Raw genomic sequence first — 23,951 nt, forward strand, 5'->3', positions numbered from 1 at the left:
ATGAAAGGCAAATCCGCTTTGCAATGCAAGTGCACTTGAGAGTGCAGTCGCTCTAAATCTAAGGTGTAGAGCTGAAATGAATGGAAGCTCTGCTGATTTTATCATCCAATCATCTGCAAGCTAAAATGCTGTTTTTTACTTTCCTTGTATGTCCCCCTCGGATCTACAGCAACTTTACTTCCAAGTGCACTTGCAGTGCAAAGTGGAATTTCCTTTAGTAAATAACCCCCATTGTGTCATAAACAAAGTATTCATGAATGTGTTCCTTTTCTCCTGGTGACGTCACACGCTGTCCATGACGCTGAGCTTCACACCGCTTTTCATACTGCTTTTCATACCCGGAAAGACATGGACTTTGCCGGCCACATCTCCTGTCATACCGTAGACCTTATACACTTTCACTGGTGTGCAGAGTATCGTCTCCATCAGGAGTTTACTACCACAGACGAGCCTTACTTTAACTTCCTTAATGTGAGTGTTCATTTGTCATTTGCCAAACCTTGCTATATTAAAATATTAAACTTAGAGGCACTTTTCTATTTTCTTTATGTCTAGCTTCACAGAGTTGACGCCTGAGAAGAGCTTTTGCCCTAACTGTTATATCATCTCCTCCATAGCTTGCTCCCCCCATTTACATGCTACATAGGAGCCCTATGAACTTATCTAACAACTCATTGGACTTTCATCAGGCATTTGAATAGTGTCTATCCTGTGCACTTGCAATACATGTTTGTCTTATGTCTAGTTATACAGGACAGAGAGCTGATGTAGCTGGATGCTTACAGTTTTGGTTATGGTTACAGAGGTCTCCCTGCCTCCATGTGAATAGCACCAGAAATGATGTGGGTAAATCATAATTATCAAGTGCATGTGAAACAAAATTAATTTCTATATTCATAATTCTCTATTTATTGTTACTATGCAGAATTTATATAGTGCTACTACCTTTACAGAATAAAGGGATACAGTACAGTTACAATATATTTCAGGACAAGAGGGTTAGGGGGGCTTTGCTTGTGAGAACTTACAATCTAAATGGAAAGGCAAGTGAAATAAAAGGTAGTAACAGAGCTGACAGGGAAAATCAAATTATAGTTTTATGTTTTTCTCTTATTGTTTTAGAAAAATAAGAGACAGTTTGCCATCAGATTAACACATCTTCTTTATTTGACCTGTACCATTATGTTTACATTGGAAGCAATGCTTATAGCCCTCTGAAAGTGATCTGCTTAGGGTTGCTTTTCACATGGCAGTATAGCAGTTTTTTTTACTTTTTATTTCTAATATCTGAATGGCTATTTTACATTGCGGAACTGCACTGCAACTGCCAGCCAGCATGAAAGAGCCCTTGAGGAACAACACTGATAATGCCAACTGTATAGAAAACTCAAAATACACATTGTTAGAGATCACTGGGCTATTTTATATAGTTTTCTGTATAACCATTCAAAAAAGACCTGCCTAGAATGCTTTTATATCTTAAATGATATGACCACTGAAGATGATCATAGATTTTTTTTTTTTTTTCTTCCAGGAAATGCTGAAATAATAAATGCTCGAGAGACAGCACCATCTAATGCCAGTGAGGGGATGTTTGGGAATAGTACTGCTTTATCACAAAAAGGTGAGGATGAACAAATGATCCAAGACATGATGGTACACCACCCTGCACGATTCTCTTGCAAACAGATTTAATTTTTCAAGGTCGTTTTCCCCAGAGCTTCATGAATGAAGTGAAGCTTTTCTGACTTCCATCATGCAATCATGTGCAAGCATAAATAACTTTTCTTGTGTTTTTCCTGGCACATGATTGAGTATTCTTTGCAAAGTTACATTTCACCACACTCATTAAAGTGGTTGTAAACCCTTACAACACACTTTGACCTACAGGTAAGCCTAGATTAAGGCTTACCTGTAGGTCCAAGAAATATCTCCTAAACCTACACGGTTTAGGAGATATTTGCCGAAAGACAGGCACCGCTGTCTACGGCGCATTACCTTTGCTGGGCATGAAAGAGGAAATAAACTCATCAGGGTTTACTCCCTCTTTAACCTCTGGGGAAAATTCCCTTGTAAATGGAACAGTCTATTTACCTTTAGTAAACAAACCCATTGACTAATTATTATTATTATTTTTTTTTATTGAATCCTGAATTCCCAATACACCCCAGTATGGAGTAAGAACATTTCCTATTCTGTTTTTATTTGATAAAAGCAGCAGCAAAAGATGGCTTTTTCCACTTTCCCAGGAAACAAAATTCTGACCTCCAAAGCACTCAAGTGCCAACATACCTAAACTGCCTGACACTTGTTTCCCTTTTGTTTGCTTAAGCCAATCCTTGTGACAAAAAACATTTTTCCCATTAGATGTACTCCAATTTTATTTACTCAAAGTTGGTCATTGAAGTAATAATGTTTCAGAAGGATTACTAATAATAAATAGTAAACTTAAAAATAAATACATTTTCAGTACAAACATATTCCATAAATTTTTATTTTTATTTTAAAATAAACTTTTAGCTGTAACAGTAAAATGGGTACTGTATTATCTAAGGGCACAAATTGCTCTGATCTAGACGACGGGTACATAAAATGGAAAAAAAACAAAAAACAATGGGCCCCCAAAATTGTTATTAGTGTAATAAATGCTAGCATCTAAAAAGCAACTTTTGTCAAGAGTCTAGAGATTACTTTTGATCACAATACAGACAACACATCATATGCCAACATGCTTTTTACTGGCATTTATATGTTTATTTACAATGTGGGCAGCACCGTCAGTGGCTATAGTGGTTATCACCTAGCAGCACTTGGGTTGTCTGTGTAAATCCCAAGCATGGCACTACTTGCCTGGAGTTTGCATCCGGTTACCAGCCACACCCCAAAAACTTGCTGGTAAGTTAATTGGCTCTTGTCTAAATTGGTCCTGGTATGTATGAATGTAAGTAAAGCTGGCCATACATTAAGCAATTTTCTTATTCAATTTCCTTCAGATTTACCTTCAACTATGTAGTGCAAGGGTCTGCCTGATTACATACAAATTGAAAGTGTTTAGGATTGACCTGATATTATATGGTTACTTTTGGTAAATCTAAAGGAAAATTGTATAATGTATAGCCAGCCTTAGATTGTAAGCTACTTGAGTGCAGGGAATGTACAGTATACAGGAGTTGGACAAACTTGTGGAAACAAGTATGCTAAAAGAACAAATTCATTACCTAATATGGTGTTGGGACATAGACAACCTGAATTCCCCTGGAAATTGACAAACGTAAGTCTTGGTTGGTGGATAATGGAATATGATAACAATCTTCATGCAAAAATCTGGGTCACAACTTTGTGCAATGTCCTTTTGGCCAGTTGACCATGTCGACCGCACTTATGCTTATCAGATGACCGTTTCCCAGGAAACTGTTTCTGTTGTCATATTAACCTTTGATACTATACCTCACAACACTGCAAAAAAATTGGCAACTTTAGTCACAGAGGCACCTGCTAAGCTGGCACCAACAATTTGCCCTCTTTTAAACTCAGTAAGCTCTGAGGTGACTCTATATTGCTAGCATTGCACGCAGTAAATGACAAAACTGAGGCTTCCTACCTGTTAGCTAGGTGTCTCCTCACACAGCGGAAGCAAAAGAATGTTACATCACTTCCGCTTTCAACCCAAAACATGTCATCAATTTCACACTTGCAAATCATGCAGTGTTTTCATATTTTCGTCCAACCCCTGTGTAAATTGACAGTGCTATACGAGGTGGTATCAAAAAGTTTTGAGACTAGTTTTGTAACATGCCAACAGCCCAAGGCTGCATGCAAAGTCACAGGGAGCACTGACCTTCATAAGTCAGTGTGCCAAAAAAGATATAGTTCAGTGTATAACTGGTGCTATTCTGACCAGCTGCATTACCACGTCTGCTATTTCATCATGGAGAGCATGTTAGAACAAAGAGCACAGGTGAATTTCTGCGTGAAACTGGGCAAATCTGTCACAGAGACACGAATCAGCAAGTTTACAGCTGGAATGAGTTATTTGAGGTGTTTTGAGTTGCAGGCACAGTTGTTCTCCGACAGGCATCATACACAAGTTGCTGAATGGTTTTCACATTTTCGGGGATGGAGTTCGTTGAAGGTCTTCCTGATCTCCCGTCGTCTTCCAGTGATGTTTTTCCGCTCTTTAAGCGAACGTGCCACTCAAAACACCTAGAATGCCGTTAACTTGCCGAATCATGTCAATCGTCTCTGTGGCAGATTTGCCCAGTTTAACAGATGTGGTAATGCACATGGTCAGAGTAGCACCAGTTGCACAGCTCCTGATGTAAACAGGACAATGTCTTTTGGCACACTAACTTATAAAGGTCAGTGCTCCCTGTGACTGTGCGTGCAGCCTTGTGCTGTCATCTGTTGGCATGTTACAAAACTAGTCTTGACACTTTTTGATACCACCTTGTATAAGTATCTGTAATACATAATAAATAAAATAAATGCAGAACAGGGAAACTATAGCTGGTACTGTTTGCATGTGTGAGATTTTATTCAGATATAAAGGTAGTGCTCACTAATTAAGAGAATGTTTTGAACATAGCTACATAGTTAGGTTGAAAGATGACACTTGAGTATCCTCAGTGTAATAGTGTAATTCTGTTTTATTAAAATGTTAAAATCAGTTAAAAATATATATACAGGATAAATATGCATCACGTTGGGTTACTTCCTCAATACTCGTGTGCGTTCCACAGATCGGACAGTACGATAGCAGAAGTGGCGTAATAAGCCCCGCCCAACACGTTTTATCACTCTGGCATCATCAGGAGTGGCCCTAATATTTTAATAAAATGGAATTGCACTAATAGAGACTGTCTTGGGTCTCTCCTCTATTTCTCTTGCGTGTACGTGGCACATTACCATACATAGAGGTATCCTAAAGGAGCAAACCTCATCACCCCAGAGTGGAAGGTCATTCATCCAAAACCATTTGCCACCTTCTTATGAGAATAAGAGGTCAGCAGCTCTTGTGAGTGTGGTGGAAAGAGGGGATGCACGGTGTGGAGCATGTTTAAACTCTTAAAGGGACAGCCCTGAGCACTTTTTTCTTTGTGGATTGTGTGACAAATGAGTCGAAGATTTAAAGCCAAATTGATACCAAGCACTTTAATTTGAGCACAAGAGATTTTATCAAAAAGAATATAGGAATTGGGACTTTTGTGTTTCTATATTTAATATTGCACATTTATCTATTTTTGTTCTGAGCGCTAGCATTTTAAATTTGGGTGATCTGAGTATCCATTTATTCATTTGCTATTATTTACGTGAATAAGTTGATATAAGGTTTGAATGCACTAAAACACTAGGTTTTTTTAATTATTCATTTTAATGCGATGGCACAATTGAGGTAAGGCAGTTTATGGTATTTTTTGGCAATCCCAAGCACTGTACAAATATATATATATCTCAGACATACTGAGCCTCACTGACATACTGAGCCACATACAGACCACTGAGCGTGGAGAATAGTTGTATGATTTACACTAGATAACATAACATTACATGGGTTGCATTGCTTTCCTTTACTTCTGTATTTAGAAATGTAACTGCTGGCCAGTTATAGTGGGAAAAATCAGTAAAACCATCAGTTTTCCGAGCTTGTCAGGATGGGATCTGGCACCTGCCAATATTTTTGGGGACGAGGATAGAACTCACACTGGCCTCCACACAGGGGATTTATGAAATACTATATGATTTAGACTTTGCAAGAGCTCCATGTAGCAGTGACACTCCATGACCTCAGCCCTTTGACCTTGGTTTCCATAAAAGAGAGCAATGGTCTACAAAAAATTACTTAAATCAAGAACAATCTTTTTTGACAAAAACAGAGTGGCTATATCTGGCATGTTTGCCTTATTTCACTTTTTTTTTTTTTTTACCAATCTTCTTTTCTACAGATTTTTTTAATTTTTTTTTTACACCTTATTTCACTTGACCTTATGGTTTACATGCTACACTATCATGTTCTACAGGTGGGTTGTCCATAGCAGTACCAGGAGAGATTAGAGGATACAAGGTAGCACACGAGCGACATGGCAAGTTGCCATGGAAACGTTTGTTTGAGCCGAGCATTAAATTGGCAAGAGAAGGATTTCCAGTTGGCCTGGGCCTGTCTCAGGGTCTGTCTTCTTCCAAGGATCATATTGAATCGGACAAATCACTATGGTAAGGAGCAACATATGGTGACTTGTTTATGGGTGTGAAATTAGGATTCATTGTCTGCTCTGCTACCCGTTTTAAGACGTCTGTACATTTTACATTGTTTATACTTTGTATAGCTTACTCATCATTTTACCTGCATTATTTGTGCCTCCTATCTTTATTTTTTGATTTATTTATTATGTCAGCATCACCTATCCTTTTTCCTCCATTTAATAACCTTTTAAGGTACCCATTTACGTTGATACAAGGGGGGGTACAGCAAACTGTGCCTATTGCCTTCAGGGCAACGTGATGCCTTAAGACTTGTGTTCCCAACCTTGCAACTGTGCCACCAAGGAACTCCCTATGTCCCATATCTGCCTGTCTGAGAATATAGGAAATAATCATATCTTAACATGCACATTGGTTTTAACTGTGCATGCTTCAGATTAGCCTCATTCGAATTAATAGGAATTTAACTTAGTTACTTTCGTTTTTGCAGAATAGTATTTTGAACTGTCCGGAATCGGCCTATAATGCTTCTTTTTCAGTTCAAAAGTTTCCAGGGGTGCACACAGTGCAACAATCCAGCAACTCCGTCACTCTCTCCCTCTGGAGGACATGTGGGTGTGCCTGGTGAGGAGGTGCACACCCATGCTGCTATCTAGATGGAGCACAATCTTCACTTGCCTCTGTTTACATGGCAGCATGTCCCCAGCTAAAACCCAGAAGCAGAGACAGTGTGATACAAGCAGTGAAGTCCTCACCTTTCCCTGGCTGTTATCTGCAAGCTCTCTTCTGCAAGACTCCCAATAACCCTCCCCTGGGCTTTGATGTTCCTTCCTGTGTCCTCCAAATCCCCCCCTCACTCATTCAAAGTTCATGTCAGCGTCTCCGCCAGCCTATGGGGGAAGGGGGAGAGTCACTGAAAACTTCTCATGTACAGAAATGAAAACTGGTGAGCTCTCTACATATAGCACTGTGTTCTATCAGAAGATGAGACATAAGGAGCATAGTGACCTGTACTGTGTCTGTTCTCTGAAATGAACACAGTGCTATGTGTAGAGAGCATAGCTGTGTACAGTACATAAGAGAGGGAGACTCACAACTCCCCCAGATCTAAAGTGCCCCCGATATGTCCCCAGAGTCTCCTTTAATTGTACATACAAATCATCCCTGTGTCACTGATCCCATCCCCCCACCACCAACCCTCTCCCACTGATGTCATCCCTATCCCACCATCCCCAGTACTCCTATACAGTCCCATCATCCTCATCCCCATACCCTGTCTCCTATACAGTCCCCTCATCCCCATCCCCTGTACTCCTTTACAATTCCATAATCCTCATGCCCTGTACTCCTATACAATCCCATCATCCCTATCCCCTGTATGCCTATACAATCCCATCATCCCCATCCCCTGTATGCCTATACAATCCCATCATCCCCATCCCCTGTATTCCTATACAGTCCCGTCATCCCCATCCCCTGAACTCCCTTACAATCCCATCATCCCCATCCCTGTATGGCATGTGATGACTCTGTACGGCATGTGATGGCACTTTACAGCATGTGATCCTATAATACTCTATTTACAATGAAGGGAACATTATTGCTATAGGGGTACTAGGTGATGCACCAATTATGGGGGAGTAAAGCTCTGTCCATGCCTGAGGAGCTCTGTGCTTCAGTATGAAAATACAAGTAGATGTGAATGGAAAATTTCATTGTCTCATATAAAAATCCAGATAGTCAATGAAAGGATTCATTCACAATGTTAGCTCTGATTTTATTTCATTTTAATATACCAGTAATGCATGGAATGCCTGTGTGCTGTCACATCCATATGTGTATTCTGCTTTACAAATATATTGTTTTTACTGGTAGATAGTAATATGTAGAGGACATTTACATACACAGCACTATCAGTGACTTCTACCTTAGTCACTGAAGTGCTGATATCTCTGCCGATTCTTCTGACTATCGGAACAGGCTGGAGAGGAGGAGGGAGAAGGTAGGGAGGAGCAGCTACACTCTAGGAAGTCTCAGGAGCGAGCAGAGAGCTGACATCAATCAAGCAAAATGACAGGAAAGTGGGTGGATCCAGACTCTAGAGCCAGACCATTGTTGGTATGATTCTGTATGAAAGTCTGTTGACCCTCCCACATGTATTTAGCTGGATTTTAACAGAATGGGAGCACTTCTGAGAGGGCTGGAAAGATTTTTAGAAATCAGCAGCTCACATAGAATAGATGTGAGCTAAAAAAGGAAACCCATACTTCTCTTTTAAGGCAATAAAGAAATGCCATCTTTGATTACTCCTCCCTGCATGCTGGGCTCTTAACTGTAGGCATTGGAGATCGACTATCTTGCACGTTCGGAAGTGGGTTAGTGAACTCAACCAAATTATGAGGATGAAGGTGCTAATAGCTCATCTACATGACCGTTTTATTGGTTTGTGGTGACATGGAGCACTTAGATCAACTTCTCTAATTTCCTACACCTTTGATCTTTTTTATGATGTAAATAATTCTATCTTGTGCCAGTGTTGGTTTTGTTGAGGTTGCACCTGCTGGGTCCCCGCCCCTTCACCTCTTTTCCCATCTACCCCTCTTTTCAGTCCTTAACACTTTGCCTATACATGATTAAAAGGCATTAAACCCTCCATCCATGTTAAAGGGTAACTCCACTTTCGTGGGGGAAAAAAATTGAAAATAAAGAAAAAATAATATAGCGCACACGATTGTGACACTAATCATCATTTTGTAATTTGAATGTTATTAAAAATTACCTTTCCTTTTCAATCTGCAGCCAGATTTTCTGAGAATACATTGCAATATGGCTACCTGGAGTTTTCTGTACACAGAGTGTGTACTGTCCACTCCCCAGAAACATAATTTCCTACTTGTGTGACTGGCTCACAAATTTTCCCAGAAGTCTGCCTAAGATACAAGTCAAATTTCAAGCGTCATTTTTTGAGAGATACTTTAAAAAGGAACCTGTCTAAATGGTTGCAGGCACAGCAGATTTCCTCATTTAGTGACCTGTAGCTCCACACCTGACAGTTAATTATGAAACCACTTCCATTAGACCTACTCAGAACAGAGGCACAGAGAAACACACATGGATGGGTTTCTTCAGAATAACAATGGGTTGGAATCTGCAACAGTTTGTTATAAACCTTGCAATGTACATTGATCACCCAGAGGGGAATATTTTTTTTCTCAACCAAAGTGGAGTTATGCTTTAAGTATTGTGATTGTGTGACTCCCTTTCACTTGCTGGCTCTATTGCATTTAGTAACCATGTGTACCTTATACATTGCAATATACCTACATCTGATGGTTTGACTGTGACCTCCATTATGGGAAGAGTCTGTCTCCTGGCCCTTTTTAGGTATCACTTTTTGTGTATCTATGCTGAGCTTTCAATAAACTTTATTCTTTAAAAACAAAAAAACAAAAAAAAAAATTGGATGGTTTAGATCAGGGTTTCCCAACCTGGGATGCAGGATGGAATTTCAGGGAGTGTGACAAAGAGTGGGTTGTGTCCCTAAGCGACCATTCATGAGCCATCTCTGACAGTGTGCCAGTGTGCCTTGAGCAGTAGTGGTGTATGGTCATGTTGATTAGATAGTCTCATTATTTAAACACAAGTATAGAATAACAGAATTACCATATACCTAAGTAAAGTAAGTACCGTAACTGATTTGTCATAGTAATGATATAAAATCATTATAACACAACATCTGACTTATTCATCGTATATATTGTTTCACTCCTCAATCTATGAATGTATATTTTTTTACTTTTGATGGCTATTTTGCTGCTGGAAACCTGAATATTTCAGAAACATGGATTATGAATCCATATTCCTACAATTTGGAGTAAATGTCATTTGATTAATTGCTGAAGGAAGATCTTTTTGCTTTTCAACCAAATTAAGCTCTTGAAATTTAATTTTAAAAGCATTTGGAAGAGTTTTGATGTGCAACACTGGGTATGTTCTTAATGATTGGTGGAAAAGCTCTTTATGTCCCCATTAGATCTGCAACCACATAGTGTGAATCTGGATTCAGCTCTCTTTTTTTTCAATCAGGACAAAATGTTGGAATCGCCTGAATACAGCGGCTTACCCATGGATTGCAGTCAGCAATAAAATTTTGACAAAATCATGAATGATCAGCAGGAGCAAAGAAGTCATTGAATTTAGAATTGGGATTGCCTTTACCGTTTCAGTTTTTTTTCTGAACAAAATTAGAAATCTAACTGTTTTATATTCAATGTATTCACCCGTGGTCTTGTTTGTGGTGCAATTTGTGGTTCACACATTACAAACTAGACTTCTACATCCTCAAATGTGATATTACTTTTTTAGCAAACATTAATTAAACATTTGCTAGGGGTGTGAGTCATAAAAAAGGTTGGGAAGATGTAAAGTGAATGTAAAGTCAGATTGTAATATGTATGGTGATCTTTATAGCAGGTCTTATGGGCACATTTTCCACATTCTTCAGCTCTTGGTAAGGAAATATTTTCCTCTTTCAAGAATGCCTTTTTGTGTGGGGGGCATTCAAAACATTAGTATTGTTACTAGAAGAGGTGGTAAGAGAAATTATCCAATGGTGACAACTGTTCTGATAACAACTAAGGGGTCTAAGGCTTGATTCACACCTATGCATTTTTAGGGCATTTTGCATTTTACAGATTTGCACTACAGTCAAGTTAACATAGTTTCCTATGGGACACGTTCTGTAGTGCAAATCTACAAAATGCAAAAAGCACTAAAAATGCATAGGTGTGAATTAGGCCTAAGAAAATTTCCCTTCGCTTGTGAGAGATTTCCTCTTACTTCTCCAGGACTAAAAAGATAGGGGTAATCACCCCAGTGGCACATAGATGGTAAATACCTATTCCGTTCTAGGGGTTTCTCTATTCATATCTTCTTTAAAGGGATAAAATAAGGCTGGCCATATTTAAAATATGTCTTTTTACCTTTTACGCCAACCCCCACAGTGAAGTGTTGTGTGATGCACAGGGGAAAGTATTGGAGAAAGGAGATATTGTAAAGATGCCTAAACTGGCAGAAACGCTACAGATCCTGGCAGATGATCCTGAGTCGTTCTACAGTGGTCAGTTAGCCAAACAAATCGTCAAAGACATTCAACAAGCAGGTAAGATCAGGCTGTATGAAGTGTGTGGGATTTCTGCTTGTGTGAGCTATCTCTGCAATTTTATGTTTTTAATCCACTCTGCAAAAACATATGTAACACTCTTGTCCCAAAGCAGGACTACAGGTAAATCTAGTTGTGCTTGGTGGTAGCCAACCTGGCTAATTTGTAGTGTTTAGTGGTCAAATGGCTTTCTTCCTAATCCTATTTAGCTTCTCTTTTTTTGTCAGTAGATGGCACTGTTAATTATTATGATGAGCATTAATATGATGAGCTACAGTGCGTTCAGGTTATGAATAAACATACCTTTCTCAGCCAATCAGATTTGCTGCTATGAATGCTGGGAGGAGGTATTTATTTGGAAAGAGTCAGGTGGTCAGGGTCTTCCCCGCCCAGGCTGCAGTCTGGGTGGAATGTGGGTAAAACAGCTCCTGCTGCCATTATGATGTCACAGTCCCAATGGATGCTGGGACTGTGACATCATAATAGGCGGGGACATCATCCGGCGATGTCCCTATATAAGTCGCCGCATGATGCGTGCCAGTCATTGTGGCAAGAGACAGCGACGAGGCAACAGCTCAAGAAGAGAAGAACAGAAAGCGGTGACAGAAGACCGGGCCACTGCTTGTAAAAGAGCTAGAAGAAGGCGCGGAGGCCTGGCAAGAAGAACCGAAGAGGGGGACAAGACCCCCGAAGTCAGAAGAAGAGGGCGACGAAGAAGAAAGCCGGGCTCCTCCGCTAGTAAAAGAGCTAGCAGAAGATAGCGGAGGAGTCTGGCGAGAAGAACCCGGAAGAAGACCCCCGGAGCTGTGCAATTATTTTTAACCCTTGTGAGTTGTTTTCTTTTTAAAAATTTTCACAGGTGAATGGGTAGGGGTACATTGTACCCCATACTTATTCACATAGGGTGGGGGGCCGGGATCCAGGGGCCCCCTTATTAAAGGGGGCTCACGGATTCCGATAAGCCGCCTGCAGACCCCGACAACCAATGGCCAGGGTTGTCGGGAAGAGGCCCTTGTCCTCATCAACATGGGAACAAGGTGCTTTGGGGTGGGGGGGCGCGTGGCCCCCCCTTTCCCAAAGCACCCCCCCATGTTGAGGGCACGTGGCCTGGTACGGCTCAGGAGGGGGGGCGCTCGCTCGCCCCCACCCCCTTTCCTGACCGGCCAGGTAGCGTGCTCGGATAAGGGTCTGATATGGACACGGGGGGACCCCCACACCGTTCTTCGGTGTAGGGCTTCCCCTTTACCTCCATACCAGGTGACGGGGCTAGTGACGCTTCATTCTCTGGCCCCGGCTACCTAGAGCCGCGCTCAAAATGAACGGACTTTTCTCCGTGCTGGAAAAGTCTGTTCATTTCAAAAGTACGGCGGACTAGCACACACACGGCCGTATTGACTCGCAGGATGGCGGACATATTTTGGTGCAAAACTACTTTCTTAGTCCGCCAGACTTTTGGGTAAAAAACTCGAGACTCAAGTCTTTTATTTTCCACCGGATTGTTTGTGTATGCGGCATAAGGGTCCTTTTACAAAATACTGCCTAAAAAATTCACTGCAAGGCACTGAAAATGCATGTGCTTTGATGTGCAATTACCATACATTTTTATGTGAGTTGCGTTGTATAACATGGCGTTTTTATGCACTTTGGCTTGAATTTTCGTTCTCTGGAAGGAATGAAATACTAGCAACTAAATATCTTTGCTTTCAGCCGTGTTGGCAATGCATGAGTTCATCTACATTGCTTTAAAATGTAGATGGGTTGCATTTTAATGCACCACCCATGTACATAACGTTGTGATATAAATGAGGCACACAGACCATTGTTTTCTGCTTACCATTCCAGAGATCTGGGCTGATCCAGTGTGGAAAAATGCAGGTCACTGAACATGATGTGAACGAGCCCTTAAGCTAAATTGGAAATCGGTAAAAAACGGAGTAGTAAAATTGACTTTATAAACTAGCAGAAGTGTATGTATCACAAGAAATGGATGGGCAAATTACAAATTCACGTAAAAAACCGCACACATATATGTGATTCAGATGTGTATTTTGACTTTTGGCACTTGCTATATTTTAAATCCTATTCCAACTGACCTTACTGTATGTGCGACTGATGTGAGGATCTGTGTGACTGTAGTAGGGATATATATATATATATATAATATATAATGTTTTTAGTCACATTACTGATGGGAATAGTTGCATTCTTTGTTAATTAGAAACGATTCCTTTCTAAAGCCCCCCCCCCCCCCCCAAAAAACGAAAAAAAAAAAAAACACATTGATAATACTTTAACTCAAACTTAACCAAAATAATGGATATAAATTACAATTCATGTCAGCTGTGATGCTTGCCCAAGATAATCTCAAAGAACTGGAGAAAATAATTGTTGGGCTGACTTTGAACCATCACTGACATAGATAATACCCAATTTAATAAAGATCAATAAATGTTTAAAAATTAATATACTTAAAAAATTCATGCTTAAACTGCTATAAGGTCATGCATATTACCCATAACCAATTTAAAACAAATTATAATTTTAACCAGGGCCCTGCATCCTGTATAAACTTAATACAGAGTAGTCCAATTGATTCCAATCTACCTTTCTTCAAATTTTATATATTAATTATATAAAATATAATGGGTATGGGCATTAATACATATGTAGTAAACATTAAACACTGAAGTTCTCCTTATTACAAAGCTAAAGTGTCAATAGGGCAATTTGTGTATATAAACTTTGAAGGTAAATGTAGACACAAAATTTTATCATAAAGTATTAAGACTGAAGCTTACAGTGTAGCCCAGCTCAAATTGAAACAAACCACAGTGCCACCTATAATTGTATTGACATGGAGCCAACACAGTTTCTCTTATATTCACCGACCAACATAGCTCCTCTCTTAGCCATTGGGTTGTATACCTTACCTCTAGGAGAAATACTAGGCAAAGTTGTAATAAAACACTCAGACCTTTCAGTTCCGCCCATGGGGGTGGTCCCTTAGTTATCAACCCTCCTGCCTGCTAGCAGACCTCAGTTTTATTTTGCCTAGTGAAGGAGAAAGACCTAGGAACCCTGCCCATAGGTCCGTGTTTTTTTATGACAAGGTAGACATCAGTGCCTGTTTTTGGCCGCAAAGTTTTGCAGGCAGCCGTATAGTTGCAATTGAATATGCAATATTTTACCTTTTTTTTTTTCCTGGTTTTTCGATAAAAACACAGTACCGTTAACACTGTTGCATTACATTCCACAGTTTTTTGTGCAGTTGTGGGTAGTCACTCCTGTTGAGGGTACCCTGGTTTTGTGGTAGATTTCTCCACGCACTGTTTGTTTTTTGTGGGTAAAGTTTCACTAGTTCCCACTTGCCATGGTGGATGAAGTTTCTATGCTGTTTTTCCACTCCTTGTTTGGCACTGCTTGGGGACGTCCCAATGGCTAAGAGAGGAGCTGTGTCGGTCGGTGAATATAAGAGAAAATAGGATTTTTTGTACTCGCCGTAAAATCCTCTTCTCTGTAATTCACTGACCGACACAGCACCCACCCCTCCTTTTTATCTTTACGTTATACTGCTTGTTGACGTACTGAGGTCTGCTAGCAGGCAGGAGGGTTGATACCTAAGGGATCGCCCCCATGGGCGGAACTGAAAGTTCTGAGTGTTGTTCTACAACTTTGCCTAGTATTTCTCCTAGAGCTAAGGTATACAACCCAATGGCTAAGAGAGGAGCTGTGTCAGTCTGTGAATTACAGAGAAAAGGATTTTACGGTGAGTGCAAAAAATCTATTATATCTTTTGTATTCCATATGATATAAATTGAAACAGTTTTTGGGAGATTCATCAAGTGGATTCCTGTTTGAGTTTGTACAGGATGCAGGGCCCTGCTTAAAATTATTATTCGTTTTTAACAGCTTATGGGTAATATTATGTGTAACCTTGTAGTTTTAGCATTGATTAATAAAATATAATTTTTTATATGTATTGATCATTATTAAATAGGTATTATCTATGTCAGTGTTGGTTTTAAGTCTCTAACAAATATTTTTCCCTAATACTCCTTTGTTAATTACTGTGGAGTATGTCAGCACTGTGGGGGAGATTTACTAAAATGGGTGCACATCAAATCTGGCGCAGCTGTGCATAATAACCAAATAGCTTCTAACCCTGCGTTCACATGTGCTTTTTTGTGCATTTTCCAGTTTGCAGAAATGCACTACAGTCCATTTTTAACATGGTTTCCTATGGTACATGTTCACATCTATGCATTTTTGGAAAGGGTCGGGGCCTTTTTTTCCTGCAGCAGATTGCATTTTGTATGTAATAGACTTCAATGGAGTCACACTAGAAACACAGGTGTTGCGTTTTGATGCGTTTTTAAAAATGTATTTTCCCCTTATATTTTATTAATCAATGCTAAAACTACAAGGTTACACATAATATTACCCATAAGCTGTTAAAAACGAATAATAATTTTCCCCTTTAAAACCACTGTATATAGCTGGTTACTAAGGAGTGGGCCAGAAAGCTGGCCGCCGCGTCCTTAACAACAGATGAGTCATCAGCTGTCAGCATGGTTCCCCATTGACAGCTGAATCCCAGCTAAAATAATTAGAGGGAAAACTAGAGGGAAAAACGGCATGGGTTTACCCCCCCCCCCCCCCCCAATGCATACCAGGCCCTTCAGGTCTGATATGAATGTGGCGGGGACCCTCACACCGAAATAAAAAAAATGGCTTTGAGGTCCCACCCCCCAAATCCATACCAGACCCTCATCCAAGCATGCAGCTTGGCAGGTTAGGAAAGGGAACCATACCAGGCTGCATGCCTTCAACATGGGGGGGGGGGTGCATTGGGGCAGTGGGGCAATGCGGTGATGTCACCCATAGACCCCAGCCCCTTGTGATATTACAGACCCATCATGCCTGGGTCTGTAGTGTCACAAGGGGAGGGGTTTACGGGTGGTAGCTGTATAAGAACTGTCCGACAGCATAGCTGACAGAACAGCAGGAGCCAGCATTGTCGGAGGAGAATTTTTTTTTTGCTGGTCCTTGCCGGCAGAGGAAGCAGAGAAAGAAGACATCGGTGGAGAAAGAAGACATTGTGATTGACATTGGCGTTATGATGGGGGTGATTCTTCATTTTTAATAAAGGGCTTGTCAAAAACGTCACTTGTTTTTTTGTAACACTACACTCCTTTTTTCTTTCTTTCTTGTGAATGGGTAGCGGTACAATGTACCCCATACTCATTCACATGGGGGGCAAGATCCGAGGGTCCCCTTTCTTAAAAGAGGTTTCCAGATTCCAATAAGCCCCTTGCCCACAGACCCCCACAACCTCCTGTCAGGGTTGTGGGGAAGAGGCCCTTGTCAACCTGCCCCAAAGCACGCCCCCATGTTGAAAACATGCAGCCTGAAATGGTTCAAGAGGAGGTGCTCACTCATCCCCTCCTTTTCCTGACCTGTTGGGCTGCATGCTAGGATAAGGGTCTGGTATGGATTTTTTTTTTTGTGTGTGGGGGTCCCCTCCAAATGCATACCAGATTCAAAGGGTCTGGTATGCATGGGGGGGGGGGGAATTTTTTAGCCAGCAATTTTTTTTTTTTTTTTTTACATTCAGCTGTCATCGGGGAAGCCTGCTGATGGCTGGTGACTCATTGGTTGTTAAGGACATGGGGGTTGTTTTCCCAGCCCACACTTTACCAACCTGCTATATACAGTGTTTTTAACCACTTGCTTACTGGGCACTTAAACCCCCCTCAGTCCCAGACCAATTTTCAGCTTTCAGCGCTGATGCACTTTGAATGACAATTGCGTGGGCATACAAGACTGTACCCAAATGAAATTTTTTTCCCACAAATAGAGCTTTCTTTTGGTGGTATTTAGTTACAGCTCGGAGTTTTATTTTTTGCTAAACAAACAAAAAAAGATGCAAAAAAAAAAAAAAAATCATGTTTTAATAGTTTGTTATAAAATTTTGCAAACGAGTCATTTTTCTCCTTCATTGAAGTGCGCTGATTAGGCGGCACTGATAGGCTGCATTGGTGGGCACTGATGGGCTGCATTGGTGGGCACTGATGGGCTGCATTGGTGGGCACTGATGGGCTGCATTGGTGGGCACTGATAGGCTGCACTGGTGGGCACTGATAGGCATAGTTAAGGCGGCACTAATAGGCACAGATAAGGCGGCACCGATGGGCACAGATAAGGCGGCACTGATGGGCAAAGATGGGCACAGATAAGATGGCACGGATGGGTGGCACGGATAAGTGGCACGGATGGGTGGCACGGATGGGCACTGATAGGTACCACAGATAGATGGGACTGATGGGCACTGATAGGTGGCACTGATAGGTGGCTCTGATGGGCGGCACTGCTGGGCACTGATGGGCGGCACTGCTGGGCACTGATGGGCGGCACTGGGGTGCAGCACCTTTGAGGCAGATTTTGGGTGGCACTGTGGGTGGCACTGCTGGGTGGCACTGTGGGCACTGCTGGGTGGCACTGTGGGCACTGCTGGGTGGCACTGTGGGCACTATGGGCACTGCTGGGTGGCACTGACAGGGGGGCACTTACTTTATTTCAGGATGGCACTGCGGGTGGCAGGTGGGCACTGGCAGGGGGCAGGTGTCCGTTTAAATTGCTGGCCGTGATCGGGACTGATGTCCCGAACACGGCCGCCGGCGATCGGCTTTTTTTTTTTTCTCCTCGCGCTGTCAGCGCGAGGAGGAATGCTAGCCGATTACCGGCTCCGTTTTATCACATGATCAGCTGTCATTGGCTGACAGCTGATCACATGATAAGGGGTCGGGATCGACCCCTTACACGGATCGGTGATCAGGCGAGTCTCACGGACTCGCCGATCACAGAGCGCGCCGCGCGCGCCCCTCAGGGGGCGCGCAGGCCGCTCGTAACCGGGACTACGTCAATAGACGTAGTCCCGAAAATGTGGGTCCGCGCTATTGCCGTCATTTTGCAATAGCGCGGTACCCAAGTGGTTAAAGGGACATAAAAAAAACACAAAATGCATGCAAAAGCGCATCAAAAACGCAAAACCCACCACAAATCGTGCCTGAAAAATGCATCAACTGCAACCACATAGATGTGAACCTAGATTTCAGCTTGTTCAATTAAGCTTTGACAATAAAACCTAGCAGCTGGTTACCATGCACAGCTGCACCAGATTCGATGTGCACCAGTTTAATAAATCCCTCTCTATGTAGATAAAGTGTGCTGTATAGCGAGGACCTGTCTTACATAATTTTGTTACTTTCTGTTGCAGGTGGGATAATTACAGAAGGAGATCTGAAAAATTATACAGTTGAAATTAGCGAGAATCCTCTTCAGTATAAACTCGGTGACTACACCCTAATCAGTCCTAAGGCTCCCTTGAGTGGTCCTGTCCTTGGCCTTATTCTTAACATTCTAAAGGGTGAGACTCTGCTTAAGAAAGTTCTCTGCTCATTTCTTATCTGTAACAGCGCCTGTTAATTAGTGTTCGGCTTAAAACCACAGTTATTCCCTACTGGCATGGAGACACTGCAGTGCAAAAAAAAATTGTATTGCCATTAAAGAGTATAACATAATACTGTAGTTATATAAAAACTGACATAGGACTAATATTTTTTATTTCTATCTTTTCCTATTTTTTACCAGGTTTTAATTTTACAAGCGAAAGTGTAAAACCTGCATCTCTGGGACTGACCTACCACCGCATTGTAGAAGCTTTCCGCTTTGCTTATGCTAAGAGAACTTTGCTAGGGGATCCTAACTTTGTCAACCTAACAGAGGTAACATACCAATATTTCAACCTGATTTGGTTTTTCAGGGCCTTGCAGAATGGCTGTAAAGTTCCATAGCTTGTTGGGACATGATTGAATATTTGTTCTCCTTTCATTTTTGGCTGAAGGTTAAGTAAATCACCACTGACCCACAGTCATTGAGTTGTGCAATGTCCTGACCCCATCATAAGCACTTAATTAAAACCTGTTTTATTTGTTTTCTGACAAACGGCACATGCCTAAGTGTATTAATGGTTTGTTATATAGCTGAGCTCTAGGCAGATATAAATAAAATATGAATGAATGTGACTCTGTAGCCATTAATACTTAATTGAATGTATTTCCTTTTTAAATGATGGCAGTTTAAGTATCCGAGTTTGACTTAGCTGTATCTTACTGTCTGCTGTACAGCACGGCTAAGAAAGGAGGAAGGAAAAGCAGCCCAAGGAGTCAATCAAGTGTGCTGTACTGCAAGGATAGGAAGTTAGAGCAGAATCACATAGAGATGAGCTAATCAGTATGCTGCTCCTCCTTTCACTGTCCTGTCACAGGGTGGTAATAGAAAGGAGACCTACAAGTAAAACTGCAGGAGAGGAAAATCAGGTTTCCTGAAATGCTAGACAGTTCTGTGCTCTGTGACAGAGCTTTGTAAATATTAAACCTAGATGGCCAAAAATACAAATGATTTGGCAGGTAACACAACTCTCCAAAATGTATTTAATCTGTGTATTTAGCGGTTTGCCTGGAGTTCAGTTTTAGATGGTCATCATACTCTGGAAACAGAATAAAACTGTAGTAAATGTATCTTTTATTATATTGTCTAAAAGAAGAAAATACCACACATTATAAATAGACAATCACATGTAGTACAGACGACAAAACGAAGACTCTTACGCAAACCTTAGCAGTATTAGCGTATGCTCAAAATGAATGCATCATAGAAACAACATATTGAAAACTGCCAACACCTCAGTCTTGGGTTCTTAGAACAAAGATGTGTTATAATTAAAGTGTACAAAATCCTTATTACAAAGTATCTCAAGAGGGCTGTGCACAGGAGATGCCCTCGCAATCTTACAGATTTGGAGTGTTTTTGCAAATATTGCTAAGTCAAGATGTACCATGCTGATAGACTCATACCCAAAAAGACTGAGTGCTGTAATAAAATCAAAAGGTGCTTCAACAAAATATTAAGGGTTTGCACACTTATGCAACCATATTACATAGTTACATAGTTAGTCAGGTTGAAAAAAGACACAAGTCCATCCAGTTCAACCTTAAAAACAAATAAATAAAATGAAAAAATAATCGTACAATCCAAATACCCAATTTTATGCCCACAATTGATCCAGAGGAAGGCGAAAAAAAACCCAGCAGAGCATGCTCCAATTTGCTACAGCAGGGGAAAAAAATTCCTTTCTGATCCCCCAAGAGGCGATCGGATTTTCCTTGGATCAACTTTACCTATGTTAGTACCTAGTTATATTATGTACCATCAGGAAAGTATCCAGGCCTTTCTTAAAGCAATCTACTGAGCTGGCCAGAACCACCTCTGGCGGGAGTCTATTCCACATTTTGACAGCTCTAACTGTGAAGAAACCTTTCCGTACTTGAAGATGAAATCTCTTTTCCTCTAGACGTAAAGGGTGCCCCCGTGTCCTCTGGGTTGAACGTACAGAGAACAACTCAACACCAAGTTCACTATATGGACCCCTAATATTATAGTTTTTTATTTTTACTTCCCTCCACCTAAAACATTTCAGTTTTTTGTTCAATTGATTTGTTCAGTTTATAGGTCACATTAACCCCTCGCCAACTAGCCTCCGTCATTATACTGCGGCAGGTCAGCATGATCCCGTGAACCGTCATAGCTGTACGTTGGCTCCTTTAAGTGGGATAGCAGGCCCACTTTGGTCCCGATGCGTGTGGCTGGCGGTCACAGGCACGAGAGGCAGAACAGGGATGTGTGTGTATGTAAACACACAAATCCCTGTTCTTTAAGCTGAGGAGAAGCAGATTGTGAGTTCCTAATAGCTAGGAACCACGTTCTGTCATCTCCTATAGTCATCTCCTATAGTCAGTCCCCTTCCCCACAGTTAGAACACACAGTCAGGGAACACAGTTAACCCCTTGATCACCCCCTACTGTTAACCCTTTCCCTGCCAGTGACATTTACACAGTAATCAGTGCATTTTTATAGCACTGATCGCTGTATAATTGTCAATGGTTTAAAAAAATTGTCAAGTGTCCGATGTGTCCGCCATAATGTTGCAGTTCCGATAAAAATCTCAGATCGCCGCCATTGCTAGTAAAAAAAAATAATAATAATAAAACTGTCATAAATGCATCCCCTATTTTGTAGATGCAATAACTTTTGCGCAAAGGAATCAATATACGCTTATTGCGATTTTTATTACCAAAAATATTTAAAAGAATACATATCGGCCTAAACTGAGGAAATTTTTTTCTTTTATTTAAACAAATTGGGGATATTTTTTATAGCAAAAAGTACAAAATATTGTGTTTTTTTTTTTTTTCAAAATTGTTGCTCTTTTTTTTTGTAGTGCAAAAAAAAACAAAAAAAACGCAGAGATGATCAAATACCACCAAAATAAAGCTCTATTTGTGGGGGAAGAAAAGGACATTCATTTTGTTTGGGTACAGCATCGCATGACTGCGCAATTGTCAGTTAAAGTGACGCAGTGCCAAATCGCAAAAAATGGCCAGCCATATCTTCCGGGGCTGAAGTGGTTAAAGGTGGAAAAGGTTCTGAAATGAAGGCCTCTTGAACCACCTTCATTCACACAGGGGCAACACGACTTCCAGAACGACTTTCGTAGGCAACTTGGACACGACTTGAGTATGAATAACTGCACGACTTGGGGCAACTTACAACATGACTTTAAGTCACCCCAGGCCAGGCAACTTTGGCTGTGGCCAATCAGAGAATAATCAGCTCTCAAGAGGGAACTCCACGCCAAATTTTAAATAAAAAAAACGGCAAGGGTTCCCCCTCCGGGAACCCCCCCAAAATCCATACCAGACCCTTACGCGAGCACGCAGCCTGGCCGGTCAGGAAAGGGAGTGGAGACGAGCGAGGGCCCCCCTCCCCGGACCATACCAGGCCACATGCCCTAAACAGTGGCCCCCCCACCCCAAAACACCTTGTCCACATGTTGATGAGGACAAGGGCCTCTTCCCGACAACCCTGGCCTTTTTTTTGTCGGGGTCTACAGACGGGGGGCTTATCGGAATCCAGGAGCCCCCTTTAATAAGGGGGCCCCCAGATCCCGGCCCCCACCCTATGTGAATGAGTAAGGGGTACATCGTACCCCTACCCATTCACCTGGGGAAAAAAAGTGTCAATAAAAATAAAACACAACACAGGTTTTTAAAGTAATTTATTAATCAGCTCCGGGGGTCTTCTTCTGACTTCTCCGCTCTGTCCGGCCTCTTCTCCCGGTGTCTGGCCTTATCTCCCGCTCTCCGGCGTCGTCTTCCGCTCTCTGGCATAGTCTCCCAGGCTCCTCTGCTATCTTCTTGCAGCTCTTTTACTAGCGGAGGAGCCCAGTCTCCTCCGTCCTTCTTCCCTCTTCTCTCTTCTTTCGTCTTTCTTCTTTCTTCCAATGTTAACACGACGCTCTCTCCCGCTGAAATGCGGTGTGCGAAGTGCGCGGCGACTTGTATAGGTATGGGGCATGGTCACCGGGTGATGTCACACGGTGACCCCACCCCTTATGATGTCAAGTCACGGGGCATGCTGGGACTGTGACATCATAAGGGGCAGGGTCACCGTGTGACATCACCTGGTGACCACGCCCCATACCTATATAAGTCACTGTGCAGGTCGCACACTGCATTTCAGCGGGAGAGAGCGTCGTGTCAACATCTGGAGAAGAGGGAAGAAGGACGGAGGAAACCGGGCTCCTCCGCTAGTAAAAGAGCTGCAAGAAGATAGCGGAGGAGCCCGGGAGACGACGCCGGAGAGCAGGAGAAGAGGCCGAACAGCGTGGAAAAGTCAGAAGACCCCCAACGTCGGAAGAAGACCCCCGGAGCTGATTAATTACAAACATGTGTTGTGTTTTTTTTTTATCGAAATTTTTTCCCCAGGTGAATGGGTAGGGGGTCCTGGGATGAGAGCAGAGGAGGGGGTCCTGGGATGAGAGCAGAGGAGGGGGTCCTGGGATGAGAGCAGAGGAGGGGGCCCTGGGATGAGAGCAGAGGAGGGGGCCCTGGGATGAGAGCAGAGGAGGGGGCCCTGGGATGAGAGCAGAGGAGGGGGCCCTGGGATGAGAGCAGAGGAGGGGGCCCTGGGATGAGAGCAGAGGAGGGGGCCCTGGGATGAGAGCAGAGGAGGGGGCCCTGGGATGAGAGCAGAGGAGGGGGCCCTGGGATGAGAGCAGAGGAGGGGGCCCTGGGATGAGAGCAGAGGAGGGGGCCCTGGGATGAGAGCAGAGGAGGGGGCCCTGGGATGAGAGCAGAGGAGGGGGCCCTGGGATGAGAGCAGAGGAGGGGGCCCTGGGATGAGAGCAGAGGAGGGGGCCCTGGGATGAGAGCAGAGGAGGGGGCCCTGGGATGAGAGCAGAGGAGGGGGCCCTGGGATGAGAGCAGAGGAGGGGGCCCTGGGATGAGAGCAGAGAGGAGGGTCCTGGGTGAAAGCAGAGAAGGGGCCCTTGGATGAGAGGGGGCTCCTGGGACGAGAGCAGAGAGGGGGCTCCTGGGACGAGAGGCAAGCAGCATCTCTTTGATTTTGGGAAGTGTAACAGGATATGTGCTGCGGGATACTTTTGGATTGGGATTGGGTAAAGGACTTGTGC

At 42.4% G+C, this 23,951-nt stretch overlaps 1 protein-coding gene across 3 annotated transcripts in view; it reads left to right on the top strand.

The window, feature by feature from the left end:
- Window positions 1–23,951, top strand: part of GGT1 (gamma-glutamyltransferase 1) — a 266,175-nt gene that overhangs the window by 190,123 nt on the left and 52,101 nt on the right. For 2 of the 3 annotated variants that reach the window (XM_077461552.1, XM_077461551.1), the window contains exons 4-8: window positions 1,535–1,624; window positions 6,018–6,210; window positions 11,202–11,359; window positions 18,636–18,785; window positions 19,010–19,143. In XM_077461552.1, coding sequence (XP_077317678.1) covers window positions 1,535–1,624; window positions 6,018–6,210; window positions 11,202–11,359; window positions 18,636–18,785; window positions 19,010–19,143 — 725 coding nt within the window. Of the gene's footprint in view, window positions 1–348; window positions 472–1,534; window positions 1,625–6,017; window positions 6,211–11,201; window positions 11,360–18,635; window positions 18,786–19,009; window positions 19,144–23,951 lie in introns of those variants that run through there. The other variant, XM_077461553.1, reaches the window with a different exon arrangement.

Source organism: Lithobates pipiens, unplaced genomic scaffold, assembly GCF_037356315.1.
Source record: "Lithobates pipiens isolate NorthernLeopardFrog02 unplaced genomic scaffold, aLitPip1_a1.2 Scaffold_3, whole genome shotgun sequence".
NCBI classification, from domain to species: Eukaryota; Metazoa; Chordata; class Amphibia; order Anura; family Ranidae; genus Lithobates; species Lithobates pipiens.